Source organism: Mustela putorius, unplaced genomic scaffold (genome assembly GCF_011764305.1).
Source record: "Mustela putorius furo isolate JIRA1106 unplaced genomic scaffold, ASM1176430v1.1 tig00003932_pilon_pilon_pilon:0A:0A, whole genome shotgun sequence".
Classification (NCBI taxonomy): Eukaryota; Metazoa; Chordata; class Mammalia; order Carnivora; family Mustelidae; genus Mustela; species Mustela putorius.
In genome coordinates, this window is record NW_025422077.1 from 7,619,909 (window position 1) to 7,644,107 (window position 24,199).

A 24,199-nucleotide genomic window follows, 5' to 3' on the forward strand; every position below is an offset into this window, starting at 1 on the left:
TTGAAATGCAGAAATATTTATTTTGGTTTCCTTCATTGTTTTTTGGAAATTCTGTTTTGGTTTATAAAACATAGAAATAGCCAACACTTAAAAGCAAACATTCAAAACCCCAAGGTGACAAATTATTGACTTTTTGTGCAATGAAGAACACACGGATGAAGTTAGGCTACCCAATAGTGTTACTACGGTGACAACCCTTCAGTGCCAACCCTGTCGTGCTCAGGTAAGACACAGACTCTCACAAACCCCAAACCAGCTGCTTTCAGTGTGTACAGGACAAACCTCATTCGGTCACACGTGGCAAAGACTTGCAGCAAAGTGAAATGCAGCTAACTTCCAAATTAACTTTTAAAAGAACAAAACAAAAAAAATCCCTTGAGAAGTGAATCCCAGAAAATGAGTTTTCCAGATTTCTACACGCTAGAATTTTGGCTTGTCGAACACATTTCATAAAAATCAGGTAGCACTGTAAGAGCCTTCATTCTCACTGTCCATTTCGGTAAGTGCCCAAGCGTACCTACTCCCTTAATAGGCTTAAAGACATGCCCTGCCTGAGAATTGATCCGGGGGTGGGGAAAACCACTTAATCACAACACAATCTTTTGATATGAAAACCACATTAAAAATCCGTCGGCCATCACAAAGAATGACTGTTTCGGCGGAGATCAAGGGGGACAGTTCACTAGGCGTCACAGTTGAGCATGGTCGATCCAGGTAATTATTTCCTTCTTGAAATGCTTGTCTTCACTGCAGAGTCTGAGGCAGATTTTTTAATAACCCCTGGGAAGCGATCGGTGAGCGGGGAGGGAATCGGGTCTGGAGAAGAGGGTCTGAGAACATTCTGCGCTTGTGGGCACCGGAAGCCGTTCGCTCAGGTGAGCAGCCGCTCATCGGAGACCCGGCGCCTGTGCTGGTCTGAGCGGGATCTGTTCTCTCCTTCGCCGGGAACCTTCTGGTCCTCCGGGATCAGAGGGACCGTGGAGAAGCACGGCCGCTCTGAGACTGGGTCGGGCGCGTGTGAGGCAGGGGTTAAGAAAGAATCTCTGGTCCACTTGTGACGTCCTCCAGCTGGGACAGTCCTTGCTTTTAAGGGACAGCTTCCCTCCAGTGCACTGTACTTTGCAGAGCAGCAGAACACCTGCAGGATTTGCAGCAAGTAGCAGACATCTCGGAAATAGCAAAGTCCTAACCCCTTAGTTAGAAAAACAGGGAGACAAAAGTTTTCACCCGTCTTTTTTTTTTTTTTTTTTTTAATACCGAGGAAGTCTCAAATAACTTAGCCCATGGATAGTTTCCCCTTGACAATTTTAAGGCTCATTTAGGAAATTGTGTATCACCATAAACACGGTCTGCAACAGGAGGTGACTGTAAGGCAGTGTTCCGTTTCCTCTAATGTTCCTATGACGAGAACCCCGAATGCACAAGTCAAACATGGGCGCTCCCTTTCCTATGCGCGCTCTAGTCAAGATGACCGCCGTGAAGGCCCGCAGCTCCAGGAGACGGCGGAGGTGGGCGGCTTCGTCCTCGCATTAAACTTTGATGGTGGAATAAAGTTCATCTATCTGTGACCTAAAATAATTCCGAAGTTCGGGCCGTTTTGCCTTCATCGTTGGGGTCAGGAGGCCGTTGTCGATGGAAAACAGTTCAGGGTGAAGACTAATGCCTTTGACCTGCAAATAAATGAGGCCATTAAAGCAAACCTAGGGCCGACGGAACCCAGGCCTTAAAGCACGTTGGTCGGAAAGGATGGACACCCTGTGGCCGTCCAGTCCCTCCTGGGCCTCAGGCCAGCGGCTCGCTCAACACGGGGCAGGAGCTGCTCCCAGGACAGGCCCCAGGCTTGGATCCTGACCTCCGGGGAAAGAGCATGCCTGCCCTTGGTTATAGAAATCCCTCCCTGGGCCAAAGCTTGCCCTTTGTCATTCCTCGTGGGTTTCTTGAGGTCCTCTTGTGCTCCATACTTATTCATACAAAATCCTCAGGTCAGAGATGGGTTTTGTAGGGGTGCAGGCTCCATGACGCCAATCTTACCTGTTCAAATGGCTTCAGGCCAGAATCCTTCCCAAGCCTCACCATGTCCTCCAGGATGGCTTTTTTGACATCCTAGGAAGGTGAGAAAACGACAAGCTTGCTGTGTTGGCATCTCTGAAGGCACGCCCTGTGCCAAGCCAAGGTCCGAGGAAGCCGACCGCCCAACTCCCGAGCCTTACCTTGTTCCGGCACAGTTCTTCAAAGGAACCTGCGAATCCTTTCTTTTGGGCCCAGGGACGTAATGTCTCAGCATCTGGTACCACAATTGCTATGAGAAATGCCTTTAACACAGACAAGTGAGTTATTAGGTGGCTTGATCCAGATGTTCTGAAATAACAATTCTTTGTCATTCTGCATGAAACCTGGGACGATCTGACGGAAGTTACAGACCCTCCCTTCAGAACATATTATCAGCCCCAGGAGTCTACTGCGCCCAGGTTAAGAGCTCCCAGCTCTAAAATACAGATGGCATCAGAAATTTTTCAATTAAATATCTTAAAAAGGACCCCTGGGAATCAAAATCTAACGAAACCCTAATTTTTTACTTTTGTGCGCAAGCACGTGCGCGCGTGTGTGTGTGCATGTATACAGTTTAATAAAACAGGGTCAAATAAGCAGTGAGACCATAGACATCAAGTAACTTAAAAAAGAGAGAAAAAAATTTATATAGATTCATTTTTTTAGATCTCCAACACCGCATTTTTTACAATTTAGTAACAATAAAAGCAAATAAAAGTCGACGGTATGTTAAGATTATAGGTCAAAGGGAGATGCCTGGGTGGTTCAGTGGGTTAAGCCTCTGCCTTCAGCTCAGGTCATGGTCCCAGGGTCCTGGGATCGAGTCCCGCATCGGGCTCCCTGCTCAGTGGGGAATCTGCTTCTCTCTCTCCCTCTGCCTGCTGCTCCCCCTTCTTGCACTCTCTCTCTGTCAAATGAATAAAATCTTAAAAAAAAAAAAAAGATTCTAGGGCAAAGAAAAACAGGTATATTCTCAAAGAAAAACAGGTGCATTCCTTACAAGATAATATTCTTCAACAACTATTTAAAAGTCTCAAGATTCATAAAAAGATTAGCTTTCAGGGGACCAGGCCCTTTTCTTTTCCCTGACACCATCTACTTGATGTTTTGGCAATGAGACGTTCCGTTACGATATTGACCTTGGTTTTCAACTATACGTATTTACTGGCTCACAACCCCCACTGCTCACACACACGATTTTGGAGACACAGCACAAATACGATGGGTTTAATATGTTGAAAATTCTAAACTTTCTTATAATCAACCCATCAATATTTCCTTTCATAGTTTAAATTTAGAAGCATATTTTACGCACCCCCTAGTATCCTTATCCAGCTGCCCTTGGTATGCCAGAACACTCTAGGTGAAATAAAAATATGGGATTTAAAGAGAAAAAATTTTTTGGATGAGAAATGCCAAGCAGCAAACCCCGATAATGTTCTAGCACGTCACACGAGAAAGGCAATTCAGTCCTCACTACAGACCTTCCACTGCCCTGCAAATGCCCGGAGTTTGAGGCCCCGGCCACGCCCGTGCGACTCGGCTCACAGCCCTGAACGCGCGTACCTGCAAGCTTTCTCCGTGGACAAACACCTGAGCGACAGGCTCACTCCGCACGTAGATGTTCTCGATCTTCTCAGGTGCTATGTATTCTCCCTGTGCCAGTTTGAATATGTGCTTTTTCCTGTCGATGATCTTCAAGGTACCGTTCTGTATACGAGAGGGTGGGGAGGGGGGTGCTGTCAGGGGGTGGGTGGGAGGGGCGGGGGGGGCTCACTCCTGGGCCCTGGGGCAGGTCCATCAGGCCTACGCTGGGACTGTGGGAAGGATACAACCCCTGCACCGGACATGCCAAATGCCACCGTGTCCCCTCTGGTTGTCAAAACCCACCCCTGGGGGCCTTCCTGTGGTTCCAAAAGTCGGCTGCAGGGAAGTTTCTCTGGTTCTGGCACATTGGTCCCGCACCACGTCCCCAAGAAGAAGACTGAGGTCAAGGTGATGATGAAATGTGTTCCCAAGAGCCCAAGCCAGAACTGGACTGACGCTTAATCCCTCTTGAACTTGAAAGAAGGGACTTAATGTATTTCGGAGCACCTTGGTATTCTGAAGTCTGAATTAGCTGGGTGGGGAGGGGGAGCATTTTTCAAATCCGTAAAAATTTCCGGGAGTCTCATGCACCTTAAATCTACAAGAATGGGACAATGCAATGATAAAATCATGCAATGATAAAACTGGCGTACGCCACTTCTGTAATAGCAGTTCAACACGGGGACAACTTAGAAGAAGCAATTCCGAACTGGTCCCGGCCAGCCAAACTGGTCAAACCCACGGTTGTGGTTTCTTAAAGCTCTTTTCCTTCCTTTGACGGACCCCGGCATTTGTCTACAGTAATAATTCTGAGACTACATTCAAAGACGTTGGCCTAACCTGTGGGACACTTACCTCTTTTTAAGGGGAGGGCAAGCCTAAGAAACACACACACTCGCAACTTCTTGCCCACCACACCTCCTTCCTGGCCATTGACCACAATGTACCCTGTACCTTCTGGAACTAAGGCCTTCACGTGGAGGCCCAGCACTGATACAGAAAAAGCCATACACCGTTCTCTCTGGATTTCGAATGGGAAGCAGCCATCAGAATTGATGTCACGCATCAAAACCAAACATACTCGCTACATTTCAAGTGAAAAACCCACCCAGGCACGCTAGGAGTATAAAGCTGTTCCCTGCAGGAGATGGAAGAGCCTCCCTGCTACCCGCCTCTGCAGGGAAGGGGAACGTGAGGTCGCACAACAGCCATGGGCAGAAGAAAAGTATCTGCGCACGGGGGAGGGGAGAGCTTACCGGAAGCCACTTTCCAATGTCCCCCGTGTGTAACCAGCCATCTTTGTCCAGAACTTCTGCTGTTTTTGCTGGGTCCTTCAGGTAGCCTTTAAATACATTTGGCCCTTTCACACACACCTGAAGAGAGAAAGATCGGGAGCGAGGGTGGTTGGGCGGAAGTGGAGGGCGGGGGCCGAAAGTTCCGGTTAGGACTCAGGTAGGCATCGGAGACTGAATGTACAGCCCAGTGCCCTCCGCCCACACAGACTTGTGACTGTATTCAACAGCTAAGAGATGAGATCTTCAGAGTTCTCAACACAAGGGGAAAAAAAAATGATTTTCCTTGTATCTCTGTGAGATGATGGACTATGAAGGAGACTTATTGTGGGGAGTAATCACTCCACCACTGATGGACGTAAATCATTATGACGTTTACTCTCAACGCATACAGCGTGTATGTCAGTGACATCTTGAGAGAACTGTGGGGGACAAAGGTGATCTGTTAAGAGCATTTACGGGAGGGGTATTCTATGGAGAAAATGTGTGTGTGTGTGTGTGTGTGTGTGTGTGTGTGTGTGTTACATATCTCAACCTTTAGTGAGAAGCCCCGAATTCCATGATCCAGAGGGAGCTAGCAGGGAACCACACTGGGACCCTGGAGGTTCATCCAATGCCTCTGGTCCCCTTACCCTAACGACATCAGTCACAGTCAAGCTATAGGGCTGATGACTGCCTGAGGTTCCGGCTCAAAGCCCCCAAGAGGAGGAAATCACTCTGAAGTCATCAGGCTTTCCTTCCACTAGCCAGTGGCTCACTAATAGGCCTCCAGGGCCATGAGTTGTCAGAAACTATGCTCCAGGCCTTCGGGCACAGGAGACTTTGCACGGTCTCGAGCCCAAGTCCCTGCGGTGTCTGGCGGAAGAGACATGCATGGTACCCTCCCACATAAGGGTACCTTCAAAGAGAAGCCTATTTGATCCAGGATCACCAAGAACATCAAGCTCGGTGGCCTTACGTGACACTGCCGGCAAGCGGCCGAACTATCGGGGGAATGGCAGTGTGGGTGAATGACTTGCGAGGGGTGGGCTGGGGGGGCCACTCACCTCGCCCTCGCCCTTGGAAGCCAAGTAGTTCATCTCTTCCACGTCCACGAGTTTTATAAGGTTGCAAGGCATTGGGGCGCCAACATGGCCTGCGTGGTAAATAAAAGAATGATCATTCCCAGGAGGACTCCTACTATCTTTAAGCCAAATGACTTTTCTGGCCAACAGGCCCGCTCAGGAGGAGAACAGCTGGTGTAAATGTCTGTCTGCAGCGACGACAATCCGTCTCCCCGGTAAATGAGCACAGACAGTGTATTTCCAGAATAGAGACAAACATTCATAAGTCTCTTAGGACCTTTCCCCAGTTTGAGGCCCCAAGTTATTTTTTCAGAGTAGAAGTACTCCGGCTGTGGACTGTGAGGGTTTCTACAAATTCCTGGAAGCAGGCGTTCCGAAACCTTTACCAGGTTCCTATGATCTGACGGCCTGTGCTCACGGACTGCCCCGTCTCCCTCACTCAGACTTCTCTACTCCCTACTTCCTCTGAGAGGAGAAAACACACAGCTTTGGCGACTGGATTACTCTCTCGACGTCACCTGGTTCTGACCAAGATGGTCTTCACTTCCTTAAGTACAGGGGAACACGTTTTAGATTTAAGTTTATTAAGACAGGATGGCGGGGGGGCTGGGGGGCTCAGTCGGTTGGGCATCTGCCCTCGGCTCAGGCCATGATCCTGGGGTCCTGGGATGAAGCCCCGCATCCGGCTCCCTGCTCCTCCCTCTCTTCCTCGCTCATGCTCTCTCCATCTCTTTCTCTCTCTCAAATAAATAAGTAAAACCTTAAAAAATAAAAATCTCATTCTCACAGTTAACTCTCCTGCCAGAAGTTGCTAGGACTGGGTTGACTTTTTCCAAACAAACAATAGAAATGAGACGGGCTTTAAGAGCAACACAAATAATTCCTTCTATGTTTTAATAATGTCTGTGTAAAGAGATCGCTGTTCCAGGTTCTCTAGTCTGGTAAGGAACCAGTGGTTAAGAATTAAACCACGAAGAAGGTTCAGAGACCGTCAGTACGAGTCCCAGCAGAATTGTGCTCCTACAGTCTGGACACAAGAGTCCAAGTTCCCAGACGGTGCTCACATTTATGCCACAGCAAACACATCAGCAGCATTAGCCTACCAGAGCGTAGAATGTACCACTGGTCAGCCTTGGGGTGGGATTCTGGCTGGGTAAGTTCCTATACACTGTTTATGTGCTTTTCCACCAACAATCACTTCCTGTCAGAGGGCCCCAAGGACTTGGGCCCCAAGGATGTTCCTGGGATGAAACCACCGACATGCTCAAGGACCACTGCTCCACTGGGTAATTTCTGTATCTGCCTCTCCTTATGCCTTTCGGGAGAAATGACATCTTTCTTTCTCTCTGTGGGCTCAACCCCCAGCCCAGCACCCAGTGTAAACTTGAGTCAAATTTACCAGCAAATAATTTGACCCAAATCCATTCCCGGAAAGCTCTGTGAGGCCAAATGTTCTGAACCTGGTGCAAAGGGCTTTCATCCCTCAGCTGTTGGCTTCAGATTCTAGGTGAATCTCTACCACCACCTGCCTTCCGGCTGGTCCTCCAAGCACATGCGCTCTGTCACAGCAGCCCTTTTCCACGAGGATCCCTGATTTACAAGGCCATTTGCCCCAAGGCTTGATCACCCGAGACACAGAACTTCGTTGGTCAAGGGACCAAGGACAAACCCAATTCCAAGAATTCCCATCGGAATAACGAGATTCCCATAAGGAGTGTCCCACGGCTCGTACCTGCTGTCCAGTCCCCAGGCACAGTCAGGCAGCAGCCGGCGGTGCACTCGGTCTGTCCGTAGCCTTCATAAAACTGGACCAGCAAGAGACAAAACGTTAGTAAAGAGAACAGTCACACTGTTCTGCAAAGGCACAAATCAGGACGTTCTTCTCACTCCTGAGTGATGGCTAACTGTGGCAACATGTCTCTTTTAAAAATCTGTTCAGAACTACTACGACGGCACCCAAAAATCTCCCCCCAAATCCGAAACCCTGGCCGCTGTCCACGGTCATCTTCTACTTGCCCTCCTGCAGAGAGGTGAGGGGGACACTGACATGGCCTGACAGGTCACACTGCACATGACCTGCCCAGGAAGGCACTCGCTCTGTCTGCTCATGGCTGTGCCCCACACCTATCCCGTTAGTCACCCGGTCCCTGCTGCCTCCCGGTGCCCTTCAAGGCAGGTTCTCCCCAGGGTTTGCAGGTTAGGTCCTCACTTGCAACCCATCCCCATCCCCTCAGGCCTGATGAAAGGCTAGTTTCCTGGCTGGTACTTCCCCCAGTCTGTGGTGGCCAAAGACACATTACCTCCTGCCCAGGGGACAAGACAGACACACTCCTGTCTCCAAGCAACCTGGGAATAACGTGCTCTTCCAAACCAAAGTAAGACACCGGCTTATAAGAATGCCTTTGTGGAGAAGAGAGACCTGGGCTGGCAAAAGCCGGAGATAAGGAGCAGAAGGGACGCCCACCTCACCTGACAGCCGAGCGCTGCTCTCAGAAACGTCAGCACAGTGGCGGACACCGGCGCAGCTCCTGTGATCATCAGCCTGACTTTTCCTCCCAGGCTCGACTTGCAAGGTAAAGAGAGGGGAGACAGTGAGGGGCCAATGGCTGCACGCGGGTGGGTTCCTCAAAGACCCCTTCTGGAAACCTAGTCCCCGGATCCACCAGCTCCTCTGCAGGCCGCACAGAGAACTCTCGGGTGTTTGAAAGAGGAAGGCCTGGCCGTAGATGGTTGCCCCCTGAGGCTACCCCCTTCTCTATCAACACAAGCCAACACCTCTACCTGCAGGTATTTTGAAGGAATTAGAACAAGACTGTGGTGGGCTTGGAGGTAACCACCACATCTGGGGCATTTTGGGGGACACGGTATCATTATTCCATATTCTTAATCCCACGTGCCTATAAAATGACGTCAATCATAACATACTTGTTGCAGAAAAGGAAAGCAAAATAAAAAAATTAGAAAGGCTGAGTGCATCTGGGTGATTCAGCCAGTTAAGTTCCTGACTCTTGATTTCGGCTCAGGTCATGAGCTCGGGGTTGTGAGATGGAGCCCCACGTCGGGCTCTGTGCTCAGCAGGGAGTCTGCTTGAGATTCTCTCTCTCCCTCTCCCTCTGCCCCTGCACGCCTTCTCTCTTTCTCTCAAATAAATAAATCTTTTTTTAAAAAATTACACTGATAAATCACTGAACACTACACCTGAAACTAACGATGTACTCTATATGTTGACTAATTGACTTACAGTAAAAAAATATAAAAAATAAAAAATAAAAAAATTAGAAAGGCTCCAATACCCTGAATCCTTTTCTGCCTCTCCATGTTACCATGTTGTTCAGGTTTGCATGGGATACTGAGGTTTAAGTACCGGCTTTGTCCTTAATTTTTAGAAATGTGCCTGGTTTACTAAAAACGTGCTCCTCTCTCTCAGCTTCATACCGCGCTTTAAGAAAGAGCCCTCACAGACACTCCAAAAGGCCAAGTGAGTTTCCCCCGGCAGACAAGAGCTGTGAATGTGTCACCTGTATCTTGTGAAAGATCAGTCTGTCCCACAGGCTGTTGTTTCTAATGATGCCACTGCGGAGCTCTGCTTCTTTCCTCTTGGAGGCGAAGTCCAGCAGCCACCGTTTCAGCGTGGTGTTTGCCTGCCCAAAAATCTGACGGGTCAAGGAAAAAGAGAGTTACAAAATGATGGGGATGGCTCGAATCGAAAAGTCAGATAATAACAAGTGTTGGTGAAGATGTGGAGAAACTGGAGCCCTCAGCCTATGCTGGGGGGCAGGGAGTGTAATATGGCACGGTTGCTCTGGAGAACAGACCAGTAGTTCCTTAAATGGTTAAACCCAGAAGTACCACGGGGCCCAGCAATTCTGCTCCTAGGTAAGTGCCCAAGAGAAATGAAAATGTTCATTGCATCATTATGCATAATGGCCAAAAAGTGACAACAACCCACATGCCCACCGATGCGTGAAAGGAGAAATAAAATGTGTTGTAGCCACACGGTGGGATATTACTTGGCCATTAAAAGGGATGAAGTAGGGTCACGTGCCACCACATAGATGAACCTGTGAAAGAAACCAATCACGGAAGAACACGTTACATGATTCCATTCATATGAAAGTCCGGAATAGAGAAATCTACAGATTCAACAATCAGATGCATTTGCCTGGGAGTGGAAGGGGTAGAGATCAGCTCCAGGACAGATGCAGGGTTTCTTTCTGAGGTGATAAAAATGGGCTGTGGTGATGGTTGCAGAACTCTGTGGATATACCCCAAACCTTGGAATTTTATACTTTAAATGGGTGAATTATATGGAATGTGAATTATATATCTCAGTCAAGCTGTTTTTAAAGAACCATGAAGAAAAAACACCAGAGGTTCTCATAGATCACAGAAGCCTTGCCTTACACTAAAGAACATGAAAACTACCTCATCCAAATTGACCTTGAAGACTGCTCGTGCCACACGCTGGTCTCACCCAGGATGGGTGGTCCGTGCCACAGAGACCTCCCTGCCCCAAGGGGCTGGCCGTCTCTCCATCCCTGGCTTGGCTTGTCACTTCTTTCCGTGTGGCTAAGTAAGTAATGTTAAGTGCGTATGAACGTTACAATTTCTAGAACCATTTCAGTTATAGTTCTAATGTGATGCAACTGGCAACTTTATGAGCTAGACAGCAGGGGGAGGAGGCAACAGTCCATCGTGCAGATAAGAAAATGGAGGCTCTAAAGTGTTTATGGTACAAATAATATGATCTCCCACCTTCCACCTGTATTGGGCCTTCCGGTTTACAAAGTACGTTCATGTGTTTTCTCTTCTAATCCTCACCAATGGTTCTGTGATATAAACGCATTCTGGTTTAACTGATGGATAAACCACACTTCTGCGAGACCTCGTGTACAGAAGGTATCTGGCTGGCCCAATTCGAACCAAAGTCTCGGACTCCCTGTCCAGTGCTCTGTCCCCACTCTGCTGCTCCTTGGAACTTACTCGGTCAAACATCCGGTTCAGCAGTCTAGGGACCACAGGAAAGATTGTGGGTTGAAGTGTCTTGAGGTCGTCCATAAGCAGCCTGATATCTCCTTGGAAAAATCCTATTTTAGCTCCATGACACAGCATTACACACTAGCGTAGGAAAAAAAAATAACACCCATGTCTTCATCAAAGCAGGGACCACACAACATACACACAGACACACAAGGCTTCTGTTTTAGCATTTTGGAGCAGTGTCCAGAAACCATGAAGTTCCTACACGTTGGTCACTTTTCAAAAAACATTCTTGACTTCCCTGGTCATTATACAACATCAAAGTGTGGTTTTTCTCTTGATCACCCTGAAGATAAAGGAGCTGGTAAGAGACCAGACGACGTTGTTTTTAGTGATGATCATGGAGTTTCTGCTATTTCAGCTCTAGGATAAACAGCTGGTGAGTGAATGACAGGGTGTTAAGTAATCCCAGTATTTCACTTGCCTAGAAAATTTAGGCCTAATTTGTTCTCCAAACAACAACAGAGCAACTTGCAAACTTGGCTACTTGCCAAGTGTGTTCCAGTCTCATTTTTAAAAATCTGAATCTCACAAAAAAATGTCTGAAAAGCCACTGACTATGTTGCAGCTGGGACACTGGGGTGTCAAAGAGCAGAGTGGCTTAACATTCAGCTATGAACTACTCCATGGGTTTGTTCCCACACGATGCAAACCGCACCGGCAAGCCGTATGCAGTTGACCCACAGTCTGGCTGTTTTAAATTTTAAAGAGAAAGAGAGATTCAAAAGATGATGCCATGGAAGTACAAATGGTCTCAGGCTTGAAAGCAGAAACCACTAGAAAGGTACGCCCAGCCTGGTTCATGGTTTAAAAATTCAAGCTGGGCGAGGAGGGCTTTTGTCCTCGATGGCCTGCCTCCCAGGCACACATCCCAAACTGCAATTAGGCATACATGGGCCATTATCAGCCCATCTGAGATCGCTTTGGAAACTCACAAGATCTCCTGAGGTGCACAGGAGGAGAGGTAACAGACCCAAGATGGGATCTCATGACCCTTGGTCCTTTAGGGTAAGTGCACCCTACGGGCCAGCAGCCGATCAAAGGGCCACTCGCTCTCAGTCACCTCTCAATTAGTCTCAGTCACTGACACTCAGCACAGTGCCTGGCATACAGCCGGAGCTCAATAAATATTTGTTAAATGAATGGATGGTGCCCACGGTTTTTTCCTAAAGTACAGGATCCAAACTGTTGGAGAAGCGAAAGAGATGGTTGTTGTCACACAGTCGTACAAAGGGAGGCGAGGCTAAGGTCAGCTAAAGATCATCCTACTTTTCCAAGGGCACTTGGAATACTGGTGAAAAAAATGAATCGTAAGCGGACTTGTACAGTATGAACAACCCTAAGGAAAACCAGCAGCTCTTTACAGAGGCAGAGGCTTCATGAAGCTTTGCAGGATGGCATTCATAAAAATTCTACCTTGACAGTTAATCTTTCTGGAATCATGCCTAGGTGCATCTCCTGCAGAAGCCTGAGCTTCCAATTTTAAAATGAATGATTAAAGTTCACGTACTCAGACCGCTCCCCCTCCTCGCAACATTTATACTCTTTTAAGTAATTAGCGCCATTTCTAAAAGGGGGCCGTGCAAACAATTCTCTCTGGGGGTGACACTCTGCCCTGAAAACTTACCTGCATCAGTTGCTCATACATGTGTGCAAGTGGTAAAAACGAAATGTGTATGTCACTGGCATTCAAGTCAAGAGATTTCTGGAAAACACAACAACTTAGCAGAACACAAACAAACAAGCAAGCGCGCGCAGAAAAACAAAACAAGGCCTACCTCTACAACTCTTTCAAACATATGGGCGAGAGGCAAGAAAGATATCAAAGTATCATCTGGGGAAGGATTGACTGTATTCTGTAAGCAAAGACACCGGCAAGCAGAGAAGCGTTAAGATTCCCAGTAATTTCCCATTTTTATTTCAGAGCACATGATACCTTAACACTAAGGAGAAAGCGGCTTTCACTTGCAATCGGCCATTAATTCTCACAGAAGGATGGAAATGAAAAGGCAAGGCTTTTTATGAGTGGAGGTCATTCCTCATGACAAGGGAAACCCACTCAGGATTTTAGCCTGAACAGGGAAAATTTTGCCCAGATTGCCATATTAAGGGATCATGTGCTTTAATCATTTAGTATTCCAAAGTTACTGTACCCCACTGCCCAGCAAACTCAATTCCACCATAAGTAAGAAATAAAAGGTCCATTCCAACATAACACAGCATATTATGTTGTGGGAATAGATGATCTATTCCAACATAAAATAGCATTTTATGTTATAAAGGGATAGGAGGAGGGATGATAAGAGAAACTGATTTCCAAGCTCTTTTCATTTATAGTATAAATGCATTTTGAGTATTTTAGTTTGATCAAGATCTTTACCTGAGTGGCCTGCTTTATACCCCATGAAAACTACATCGATTTGTTTAGTGCAAGAGCTCTCCTCTGGCCCCAACTCCTCTAAAATGCTGATTTGTGATAGAGTTCTGCATCTAGGCTAAGCTGGACATCTGGTTTCCATTGCAAGGCTAAGGCTAAGAATGGTCTTTACTTAGGACGAGGCATAGTGAGGGTTTTACGGGGAATATTCATGTTATTCATGTGTAAGGAATTCTAGCCAAAGTAAGAGATGACCTCCAGCAGCTGCCACCATGCCAGTCAGGTGCCTATGCAACTGCCCCCAAGCCATGCCCAACCCCCACCAGTGTGGAGCAAACCCAGTAGCATGATCCTGCCACAATCTTAGATTAATTTTATTCCAGTGTGATCTGCATCCCAACTAGTTCATCTCAGGAGGTAACTGTTTATATAATGAGAAGTCAGATTCTATAATTTTTATACTTTTCAATTTTTGATCTGGTACTCAAAAGAAAATGTGCATTAGCAAGATTAGAAGTTTTACAAAGTTGAGAATGCCCTTGATCGTATCATTAATTTTAAACCAAGTTTGTAATCATTTGCCTCAGTGAGCCAGGAGTGTATTTTAAGTTTTCTTCAAAGGCTAGTTAGGAAATAAAAATTCTACTTGGGTGAGGTGCTAAATGTTGAATTGTTTATGAAATATATGCCCCCAAAATAGGTGTTTGGGACTAAGAAAGTGTGGGTGTAGGCAGGAGGGAGCTAGGCCTTCCGTAGCCACCAAAGACATGTACTCCCCAAAACCATTAAGCATGGGGGCTCTGGTCATGAAAATTAGGGCTCACAGAAGAACCCTCTCAGACACTGTTATGAGGGAAAGGCATTATATTGTTTGAGAAGGACTTTTAAAACTCAAGTTTGAGGGGCGCCTGGGTGGCTCAGTGGGTTAAGCCGCTGCCTTTGGCTCAGGTCATGATCTCAGGGTCCTGGGATCGAGTCCCGCATCGGGCTCTCTGCTCAGCAGGGAGCCTGCTTCCTCCTCTCTCTCTGCCTGCCTCTTTGCCTGCTTGTGATCTCTCTCTGTCAAATAAATAAATAAAATCTTTATAAAAAAAAAATAAAAAAATAAAAAAAATAAAACTCAAGTTTGAAATATATCCTTGGTGCTTGGACCGAATTGTATCACCCCTCTGCCCAAATTCATGTTTAAGTCCTAATCCCCCATGTGATTGGATTTGGGGATGGAGCCCTTGGGGAGGTAATTCAGGTAAAATGAGATCATGGGGTGGGGGACCTGATCCAACAGGCAGGTGTCCTTGCAAGCAGAGGAAGAAACAGCAGAAACCTCTCCCTCATTCTCCATGTGCACACAGAGGAAAGAGCAGGTGAGGACACAATTCTGGAGGTGGCTACCTACAGGCCAGGAAGAGAGCCCTCACCAGCAACCGAATTTGCTGATACTTTGATCATGGACTTCCAGCCTCCCGCACTGTGAGAAAATAAATATCTGTCGTTTAAGGCCCTCAGCCTGCGGGATTTTGTTATGGTCACCCAGAGGACGAGGACACACTGGGGTGGGGGAGGAGCGGAGCAAACTTTAAGATGACAGGAAACACTAAAGGTCAAAGCTTTAATCTTTCTCGTAAAATGGAAGTGAAGTCAACTGCAATAAGGACCCATAATTCAAAAACCTTCTGCGTCCCATTAAGATTTCATTTCTCCACTTAAACTATTTCCCCCGCACTGGAATAGTAGGTGGATAAGGGCACAAGAGAGTCAGTTCTTCTTGGTTCTGTCCCGGAAACAGTTATAGGACAGTATCCAAATAAATTTGTACCCTCAACAAGTTGTAATAACTTCTGTCTGTCAACTTAGCTTTACGGTCACACACAGGACTTGGGGGATGAGGTCCACAATGAAAATGATTTGAGGGCGGTGACCTTAGACTATATTAAAGCTCAGCTCTGAACTCTGCCTCTAATACAGCAGGGGCCTGACACAGTGGGGCTGCCTTTCCCGCTCTCATTCTTGAGGCCTCATGCCAACCAAGGAACATGAAGGAAGATGATGATACCCCCGAAGTTTACCTCTGTGACTTTCACAAAAGCTGAACAATCGCTCACTATATTTCCATGAGTGATCAGTGCTCCTTTGGGGTTGCCTGCAGAACACACAGGAGCAAAACAAAGTTAAAGAAAGTCCACCCAAAAGTGCACGAAATTAAGGACGCCCAGAACCCTATGTAATTGGGTTATGTGCCTCTAGCATTAGGTGCACCCGGGAGAGCCAAATACAGAATGACCTTACATTCTGGAAAAATCTGCCATCCTTTACGTGAAACTTCTTATCATGAACAACCTTTACTAACACGGGTGACTTTTAGAGGGCATGTAAGAAAATGTAGGAATTTTATTTCTGGAAATCAAATGTTGGTTTGTCCCAGGAAAGGGGAATCTACCGTCCGCTCCCATAAACATCTGAGGAAGTGCACAGCACACTCAGATTCCGAGGTCAGACACAGTGACGGGGAAGAGTGCTCGAACCCCTATGTCCTCTGCTTTTGGTCCATCTGTAGCTCAACTAAGTCCCACGTCACCTGCCATCCAAGAAAGGGGGTGTGGAGGGGACACACCTCCAGACACTGCTCAGAAGCGACTGCATTTCAAAACTTACCTGTCGTCCCGCTGGTGAAACAAATGACTGCAAGGTCTTCAGGTGCCGGAGGCTACAGGACATTTAAAAACAAAAACAAAAACCAAAAAGAAACCACACACAACCAAGGTGGTGTAAGTCAGAACCGAAAAGAAAACTACAAGCCATAAGCTAACCCCCAAGATCTGTACTAGTCTCAGAGACAAGTAGATATTGGAAGAGCTGAAGCAAGGGGCTGACTGGATGAACTTACCTTGGGCCTCTGTCTGTTGGCTCTTCCCAGGTCCTAAAGGAGAAGAGAAAAAAAAATCCTAAATGGGAACATTTTCTAAAAGTAAAGAAGGTGACATCCAGTCACTCCAAGCCGACCTCACCGTGGGATTCACTTATCACTGGCCCAAAGACAGTAGACATTTCAAATGAAAGAAATGGGCAATTTTAACCAACCTAAAGTGATATATTTAGGCATCGTCTTCAGACGCCATTTTCCAGTTGTCTTCGCTCATAAATAAAACCGTATAAATGGTATGAGGACTAGTCTTTCAAATAGGATTTACTCAAAAGAGAGGAATTAGAGTCTTTGACCGTGGATTTCTTGCCCCCACTCCCACTCCCCTTTATGGTCTTTAGCAAAGCCTGGCTCTTAACCAACGTCAAACCATAATCTTAACCCAAGAACTGAAGATGTTCTGTACCCTTCCGCGGTCACCCAATTCTGGGTAACTGGCATCTTCTTCAGTCTAGAGAGAATAATCCATCTCTCGTAGACGAAATGCTAGAGGCTCAAATAGCTGTACTCCACACATGGACTGGATTAAAAAAAATAAAGATTTTGGAACCTCCAATTACAAAACAGTCCTCTCGAATGGTCATAAAGAGTGGCAGGTTTGTTTCCGAAGGGTGCATTTCCCAGCAGCTAGCACCCGTCACTGCCAGGGGTCATTTGGATGTTGCTCAGTTCACTGCACACAGGTATCTCGGTGGCCACTTTAATTAGTTATTAATTTCTCTAATGAGCCATTTATATTCTTTTCCTATTAAAACTGAATGGCCTGAATGAACATATGGAGTGAGCATGCCTAGAATTAAGTGGAAATCTGATGAGTACGCTTAGGGTTCAGGGAGTTTCTGCCCGGCGTATGGTTTTAAACTGTTTTTAATCTTAATTACATTTTAAATTATATCAGAGACAGACCACTAATTCAAAACAGGAACAGTAAAGTCAACCAAGAGCTGAAGCAATGATAATTTCATTTTTTTCCCCAAAGGAATCTTCATCAGACACAAATCTCCATTCATCTGTTCAAAATTCTTACATAACTTCAACAGTTACATGCGATCTGACTTTTAATTTATCAGGAATAAACGTTATCCAAATGAGTGCCCTATGGGACAAGAAAGCCCAGAGCCTCAAACCTGTCTAAAGACATTATGTAGAAGAGAGTACAGCAACCATAAAAATGAAAGAGTTGTTGCCATCTTTAGGTTCCAAATGCCAAAAACAAAAACCAAAAAAACTTAAACCAGAAGAAAATCCAAATTCCAGTTAATGATTAGCATGCTAAAGTATTTAGGGGTGAAACAAGTGTAACTTAAAGAAAATGCATTAAAAAAATAGATGCAGATATGGGGGCTTAAGTGGGTAGGAGAAGAATAAACGAAACAAGATGGGATCGGGAGGGAGACAAACCATAAGTGACTCTTAATCTCACAAAACAAACTGAGGGTTGCTGGGGGGAGGGGGTTTGGGAGAAGGGGGTGGGATTATGGACATTGGGGAGGGTATGTGCTTTGGTGAGTGCTGTGAAGTGTGTAAACCTGGTGATTCACAGACCTGTACCCCCTGGGGATAAAAATACATGTTTATTAAAAAAAATTTTTTTTTAAAAATAGATGCAGGAATAAATGGAGGGAGTGATGTGTAGGGGATGAAGCAAATATATTGAAACACTAGCTGTGGGATGCTTGGGGGCTGCGCAGTAGTCTACTGACCAATTCTCCCAACTTGTTTCCATGTTTGAAAATTTTCATAATAAAGTATCAAAACAAGCAAAAATTCCAAATACCAATATTTCTCTTTTTGATCCTATAAAGCTATCTGTTAATATAAACTTGATCACAGGATCAGCCACAAAGCCAGTTTTACAACCACTTCTTGGAAATTAACCTTTGGCTTACCAAATTTTTAAAGACCGAGTATGAATTACATTACACAGGGAAGTATAGAGCGCCTTTGATAAAATGAAGCCTTTGATATAAACTTCATATTACAATCTTCATTTACCTAAATTTTTTCATCTTAAAATTACTAAATCGTAGAGGCATCGAAAAACACACCAAATTCCTGTGTGCGCACGTTTGTGTGGTGGGGTCACGGAGAAAGAGGAAAGCTGGAAACGATAGCATTATTGTGAGCGGCAATCACAAGGGCAGAAGCAAACGCGTGAGAACGCTCGGTAAAGAGCCAGCTTGCCCCATTGAACAGTACGGCATATGCGTTCTTATAGACTCAGCTTCTCTGCTACTGTGTGTGTACGTTTGTGTGTAAATATGTACACGTATAAGGACTCTGTTCGAACAAAGTACAGTTTCCCTATGAAGACTAAGTTCCTCCAGAAAGGTATGACACAGATCCTTGTTTGTAGCCTCCAAGGAGAACCATAAGTAAAATAAAACCCTATTGATAACAATTCCAGGGAAATATTTATAACATTTTCGGAAGGAGAACAACTTACTACTGCATGTAGCCTCCTCCTGCGATATGTCCCTGACAAGATCCTCCTCTTACCAGCTCCTTGGGATTAAACTATAATTCAAATCCTACTGGAGAATCAGCTTTTTACACAATGTGATGTCAAACAACTGATTTAAATATGGGCCCTGCTCATTTTCCTAGCATGGTTACCTTGAAAGTTTTGATTAACGTGAATCTTAAGAAATTCAATATAAAAATAAACCAAATCCGACATCTATGCTGGGAATTCACCAGGATGCTACAAAAGCAACTTGGGAAAAAAATAATGAGGTCAGTAGTCTAGAATAAATGTGTGGGCACTGCAACTTGTTTTACAAGAGCACCTTCTGTGTGATGGATTCACAGTGGGGCAAGCACGTAGAATTCTTCTTTCCAGTTAAGGAGACAGGAATTTCCACTCTGGGTCTTTTATAGGTTGTTGAGATGACCAAGCAGAGCTAGGATTTTCACATTTGAACCAAAATGGCCCCAGGGACACCTGTCAGAGGAATGGGCAGGATGACTCACCTCCAACGCCTTCATACTGATGATTTCCACGCCACATCTTTTGCCTCGTTCCAACAGATCGATGCCATAGGAGTCCATGAGGACGATGGTTTTAATGCCTGGTGTTAACTTATTTTCTACACCGTCTAATAAGAGGTTGGCCTTCTCTGGCTTGTCAACAAAAACCAGAGAGAGTTCAGCTAGGAAGGAAGAGATATGTGAAGAATGAGCTCTGAGGTATTAAAAACCTGACTGTATCATATCTGACACCAGGTTATTTTAAGGACTACAGTCTTTGAAGAGAAAGAATTGTGTGCATTTAAACAAAATCCTGGGGATGCCTGGGTGGCTCAGTCGGTGAAGCATCTACCTTCGGCTCAGGTCATGACCCAGGGGTCCTGGGATGAGCCCGATGGTGGCTCCCCGCTCAGAGAGGAGTCGGCTTCTCCCTCTCCCTCTGGCCCTCCCCCCGTTCTTGTGTTTTCTCTCTCTCTCTTCCCCTCTTTCTCTCAAATGAATAAACAAAATCTTTAAAAAAACAAACAAACATAAAGTCCCTATCAAATCAAATATAACCCAACATAAATCCACCAAAGCGAGCTGATAACCAGGCCAATGTCCACCCAAAAACCACAGACCTACCTTTGTTGACTATGTAGGTGATTGCTTCCGTTCCAAGGGTATCATAGAGGGGAACGACCACCATAGAGTAAGCAAAGCATCCTTGTTCAATCATCACCCACTAGAGGACCAGTAAAGGTTAGGGAGAGAAAAACGAGATGTCACCATGGAACTAATTCAAGAACACCACTCTAGAGAGATTCAAAGTGGAAACACTAAACGTGGCAAAATTCACATTTGTGTGTCTGCTACTATGTGCCAGGCACCCGGAGGGACTCATCGTGCGAACAAAACACCTGCTCCCTTCTAAGAAGGAAAGAGCAATTTGCTGGGAGAACTGATGCACATACACGAAAAGATAATTAACAATACAAGAGAGTGACCGACTCGGACACGAGGGAGCCCATGGTGGGCCACCTTCGTGGGGACGATAACTGAGCTCAACCCTTTGCCAGGGCAGCACAGTTTGGATGGAGAGAAAAGCCAGGAGACTCCAGTAGTGGGGACCGCATGACCGAGAGCAGGGAGGTAGGCAAGCACCCTGGCTGGCATGGGTGGCCCAGCAGGCAAGGCTGCGGTGCGACTAGGGAGGGGCCCAGTTCCATTCCCCAGGGAACACAGCCACGGAGGCTTCTCAGCACAGCAGAGGCCCTGGGGTCTGCAGATCAGCCAGGCAGCTGTATGCAGTAGGATCTGGGAACTGAGGAAGGAGGGACACATGCTTGTGTAACAGGAGAAATGTTCTGGCAACATCTCCCCGGAGAAGTGATACCGGAAAGACATGATAAGGTAACTGGTCACCTTGCCTCTAAACTCATCAGTCATGTGGCAACTACTCTGCCTTCCGGGCTAACACAGTGAGGTCAGCCTTTCACTTAAAATCCTTGGCCGCCGCATCACCTCCAGCTGGATCCTCGCATCCCCGGCAGCCCGCCGAAATCCTCGCATCCCCGGCAGCCCGCCGACACATGGCACCGATACAGACAGAGCTGCTGTGCTTAAGGAGCACGGTGCACTTACGTTTACTTGGCCCCGAACTACTTTTCCCCCTTTTCTTTCCCAGCACCAGTTCCAAGCGACAGATGTGGAGGTCAGGTCCGAGCTTCTCAGCGGGGTCGTGTGGTACGTGGTACAGGAGTCTTTCCTGCCCCTCCAAGCTCTACCATAAGAAAATGTCTCCTTCCCCAACACAGACATGCTGCTTGATGCAAACATGTGGTTGTTCCTGACATTTCCTTGGCTCCCCCACCCTCAGATACTTCAACACTCCACTGGGAGGCCACCTCCAGGAAGTCCTCCTTGACTGAGCTCCCATAATCCTTTTTCTCTGTGTCCACCCTTACCACACTTCAGAGAAAGCAGGAACTTATGGGCCGGTCTTCCAAGTCACTGTTGTGCTTTGGTGCCTCGCAGTGCCTGGCATATAGTAGGTGCTCAGTAAACATTTATTAAACTAGCTGATACATACAGGAAGGGGCTTACTCTGTGAAGTAAGGAATACCTGTCCTCGTGATCGACTCATTATAAAATTCCACTCATGCAAAAATCTGGGTTGTGTTCCCTTGAATGAGTTTTACTTGAAATGAAAGAAACTAAATTTCATGAGCCTGGTCACCATCCAGCTGTGGAAAACGCTGTTTTCCCTTACCAATACATAAAGCTGTAGGAAACCATCCTCATTTATACAACAGTCGGTAGCACAGGGATGGAGTCCACAAGTCTTTTGGACACAGGAACCAATCCAACTTCTTCAAGCTTAGTACCTGAATTTTTCCCAGCCAAGTTATGCCATTAATCTGTTCACAAAGGCCATAAGCAACAGCTCCAAAAGGGCTTCTCATGTAAACTGATCTTTAATGCAAGGGTCTGAAGAAGCACCTGACAGTGCCCTTGACAGCCAGTCAGACAGACAGACCACACACCCACACACAAAGGCTGACTCATGGTCAAGGCATGCCCATGATGTTTTTCCCCCCCGCTGCTCATGGTATTTTCAACTTTGTAATCTGATCAGAGGGCAAGCTCCTACCTTTCAGAGAGCAAAGAGGAGAGTCTGCAACTGACAAAGATGTGTCATGCTATTCTTCTAATCACAGACATAAGCCTTAAGGTAAGAAGATTCTTTGTGAGCTACTTGTTCTAGCAACTTCTCTGTTAAGTTTTTGTTTGGAACCTGGTTTTAAAAAAACAAAAACCAATAATCCAAAAAGTGATTTTCTTTTCCTCTGCACTTAAGGTCAAGGACACTCTGGCTCGGGTTTTTGTATGAGGCACTTTAAAAAAAATTTTTATTTATTTAAATTCAATTAACATAAAATGTTTGTTAATATAACATATAATAATTGCTAATAATGTTAATGTTTCAGAGGTAGAGGTCAGTGATGCATCAGTCTTCTACAACATCCACTGCTCAGAGCAGTGGATATTGTATCCGTTACTTCATGCCCTCACTATTCTCCCCTCCAGCAACCCTCAGTGTGTTTCCTATGGTTCAGAGTCTCTTATGGTTTGTCTCCCTCTCTGATTTCATCCCCTATGATCCTCTGTCTTGTTTCTTGAATTCCACATATGAGTGAAATCACAAGATAACTATGTCACTTTCTAAGTAATAACACAGAGACATATTCTCGGTAGAGATCAGAACACAAAATCAGGTCCTGAGCAAAAGCAGGTATGAATTCCCAATGGCTCTTCCATTCCAAAACTCTCAACACCACTCAGAATTGTCTCATGGTCAATACCTCGGGTCTGTTCTGAGCGAAGATGCCAATGAATTGATCCGAGGAAGGCTTGAAGCCCTTCTGGAGGAGCGCTGAGCCCACACACTCGGCTATCTCGGCAACCTAGAATGGGAAGGACAGACATCAGGACGGGTCAGGCCCAGCGCAAGGAACAGAGCTCACCGGGTGATGGCCGCGCCCAACACCTTGGCCAGCGAGCAGGAGCACACGATGAGGAGACCCTTAGCGCTACGTTTATAAAACGCAAGGCATGATTCGCCAGATCTCACTCTTAAGGGAAATGATCAGACGGCCTCCTCCTGGAAAGCAGACGAATCGGATCCCAACAGCTACAGGCCACAGATCGCTGGATGTTAGGCCTTCTGAGACATTTCTATTTCACACTTTACTTTCATAAAATTATAAAACTATAATTTCATAAAATTATAAATAATACAAGGACACAGAACTATTATTATTATTATTATTATTATTGTGACCATCTGAAGTTATAAAGAGGAGCAAAGCAGCCCAAACTTGTCACTTGCTATAAAAACAGAAATAACAAGGTTGGGGGACACCCTCCTTCAAAAAACTTGTAAAAAGTTTACATAAAATAAAGAGATAAGAAAATAAATACTCTTATTGCAAGTAAAAATAGGTAGATTCATAAAAATTAGGTAGGACTATAAACTTGCCCCCATCCTCTCCCTATTCCTGTTCCAAAGTAACTAAAAAAAATTTGTTTTAATCTTCAAATTTGGATTATTTTCCTGATTCTCAGGTGGTGGCTTCTCAAGAGCACTTGGGAATCACACCCACGCCCGTGGGATAAAGCCACACCTATTCTGGCCCAGAACTGTTTGTCCTGGCACATGGCGCCACCGCACTCTGCCTATGGGGACGAGAGCTGACACAGGTGAGGTGACAGCAAGAATGATATGAATATGCTTATTGTTTTCGTCCCACGGCCTGTTTCACAACCTCTGCTCGCATGTCAGGGACGGGAGCCCGTGAAACGCTGCCGTGGCTGGCAGAGAGTATCAGGATAAACCGCAGGCATTTCTAGCTCTAGATAGAGGCTCCGTACATTTGTTCGGGAAACCTCAAAGGGACTCCTAGCCCCACAAAGGTCAGAGTCACTAGGCTAATGAAAAGGCTTGAAGGTACAAGTCCAGAGTTGGCTTCTCTGGGTCTAGTTTTAGGTCTTCACCAGCCTCTGGCTGAAATGTACCAAACACAGATGAATGTCTTCAGAAACTGCAGCGATTTTTAATCTGCCTCGAGAAAATCCAATCGGCCAAGGACTTGCCTTCTCTGCCTTCTGGCTGGCATACAATAGAAGGAATCAGACAGCACTGGGGGGGATCTGTGAGGCCTGAAGCCCACCATGCAACACTGTGTGTCCAAAGCAATCGACTGTTTACACACCACGTGTGAAAATGAGGCGGCTCGGCAACTGCCTTATCTGGGCTCTGGTAAAGCAAAAGGAAAGAGGCAAACTCTCTCTGGCCCCCAGGGCCACACAGCACATTGCTCCTTCCACAAGGAAGGTACGCCACGCTGTTCTGCTGCTC

General features: G+C 46.0%; 1 protein-coding gene across 6 annotated transcripts in view; it reads right to left on the reverse strand.

Annotated features, from left to right (window-relative positions):
• ACSL1 (acyl-CoA synthetase long chain family member 1) overlaps window positions 1–24,199 on the reverse strand; it is a 69,258-nt gene continuing 45,059 nt past the window's right edge. For 4 of the 6 annotated variants that reach the window (XM_045069462.1, XM_045069461.1, XM_045069464.1 and 1 more), the window contains exons 5-22: window positions 22,644–22,745; window positions 19,924–20,023; window positions 19,303–19,481; window positions 16,294–16,326; window positions 16,062–16,113; window positions 15,476–15,549; window positions 12,811–12,888; window positions 12,660–12,737; window positions 10,976–11,110; window positions 9,511–9,645; window positions 8,462–8,557; window positions 7,725–7,797; window positions 5,975–6,063; window positions 4,893–5,009; window positions 3,616–3,759; window positions 2,211–2,312; window positions 2,032–2,103; window positions 1–1,670 (exon numbers count right to left, since the gene is read on the reverse strand). In XM_045069462.1, the coding sequence (XP_044925397.1) occupies window positions 1,530–1,670; window positions 2,032–2,103; window positions 2,211–2,312; window positions 3,616–3,759; window positions 4,893–5,009; window positions 5,975–6,063; window positions 7,725–7,797; window positions 8,462–8,557; window positions 9,511–9,645; window positions 10,976–11,110; window positions 12,660–12,737; window positions 12,811–12,888; window positions 15,476–15,549; window positions 16,062–16,113; window positions 16,294–16,326; window positions 19,303–19,481; window positions 19,924–20,023; window positions 22,644–22,745 (1,800 nt within the window). In that variant the 3' untranslated portion in view covers window positions 1–1,529. The remainder of the gene's footprint in view (window positions 1,671–2,031; window positions 2,104–2,210; window positions 2,313–3,615; window positions 3,760–4,892; window positions 5,010–5,974; window positions 6,064–7,724; window positions 7,798–8,461; window positions 8,558–9,510; window positions 9,646–10,975; window positions 11,111–12,659; window positions 12,738–12,810; window positions 12,889–15,475; window positions 15,550–16,061; window positions 16,114–16,293; window positions 16,327–19,302; window positions 19,482–19,923; window positions 20,024–22,643; window positions 22,746–24,199) is intronic. The other 2 variants (XM_004757728.3, XM_004757727.3) reach the window with 2 other exon arrangements.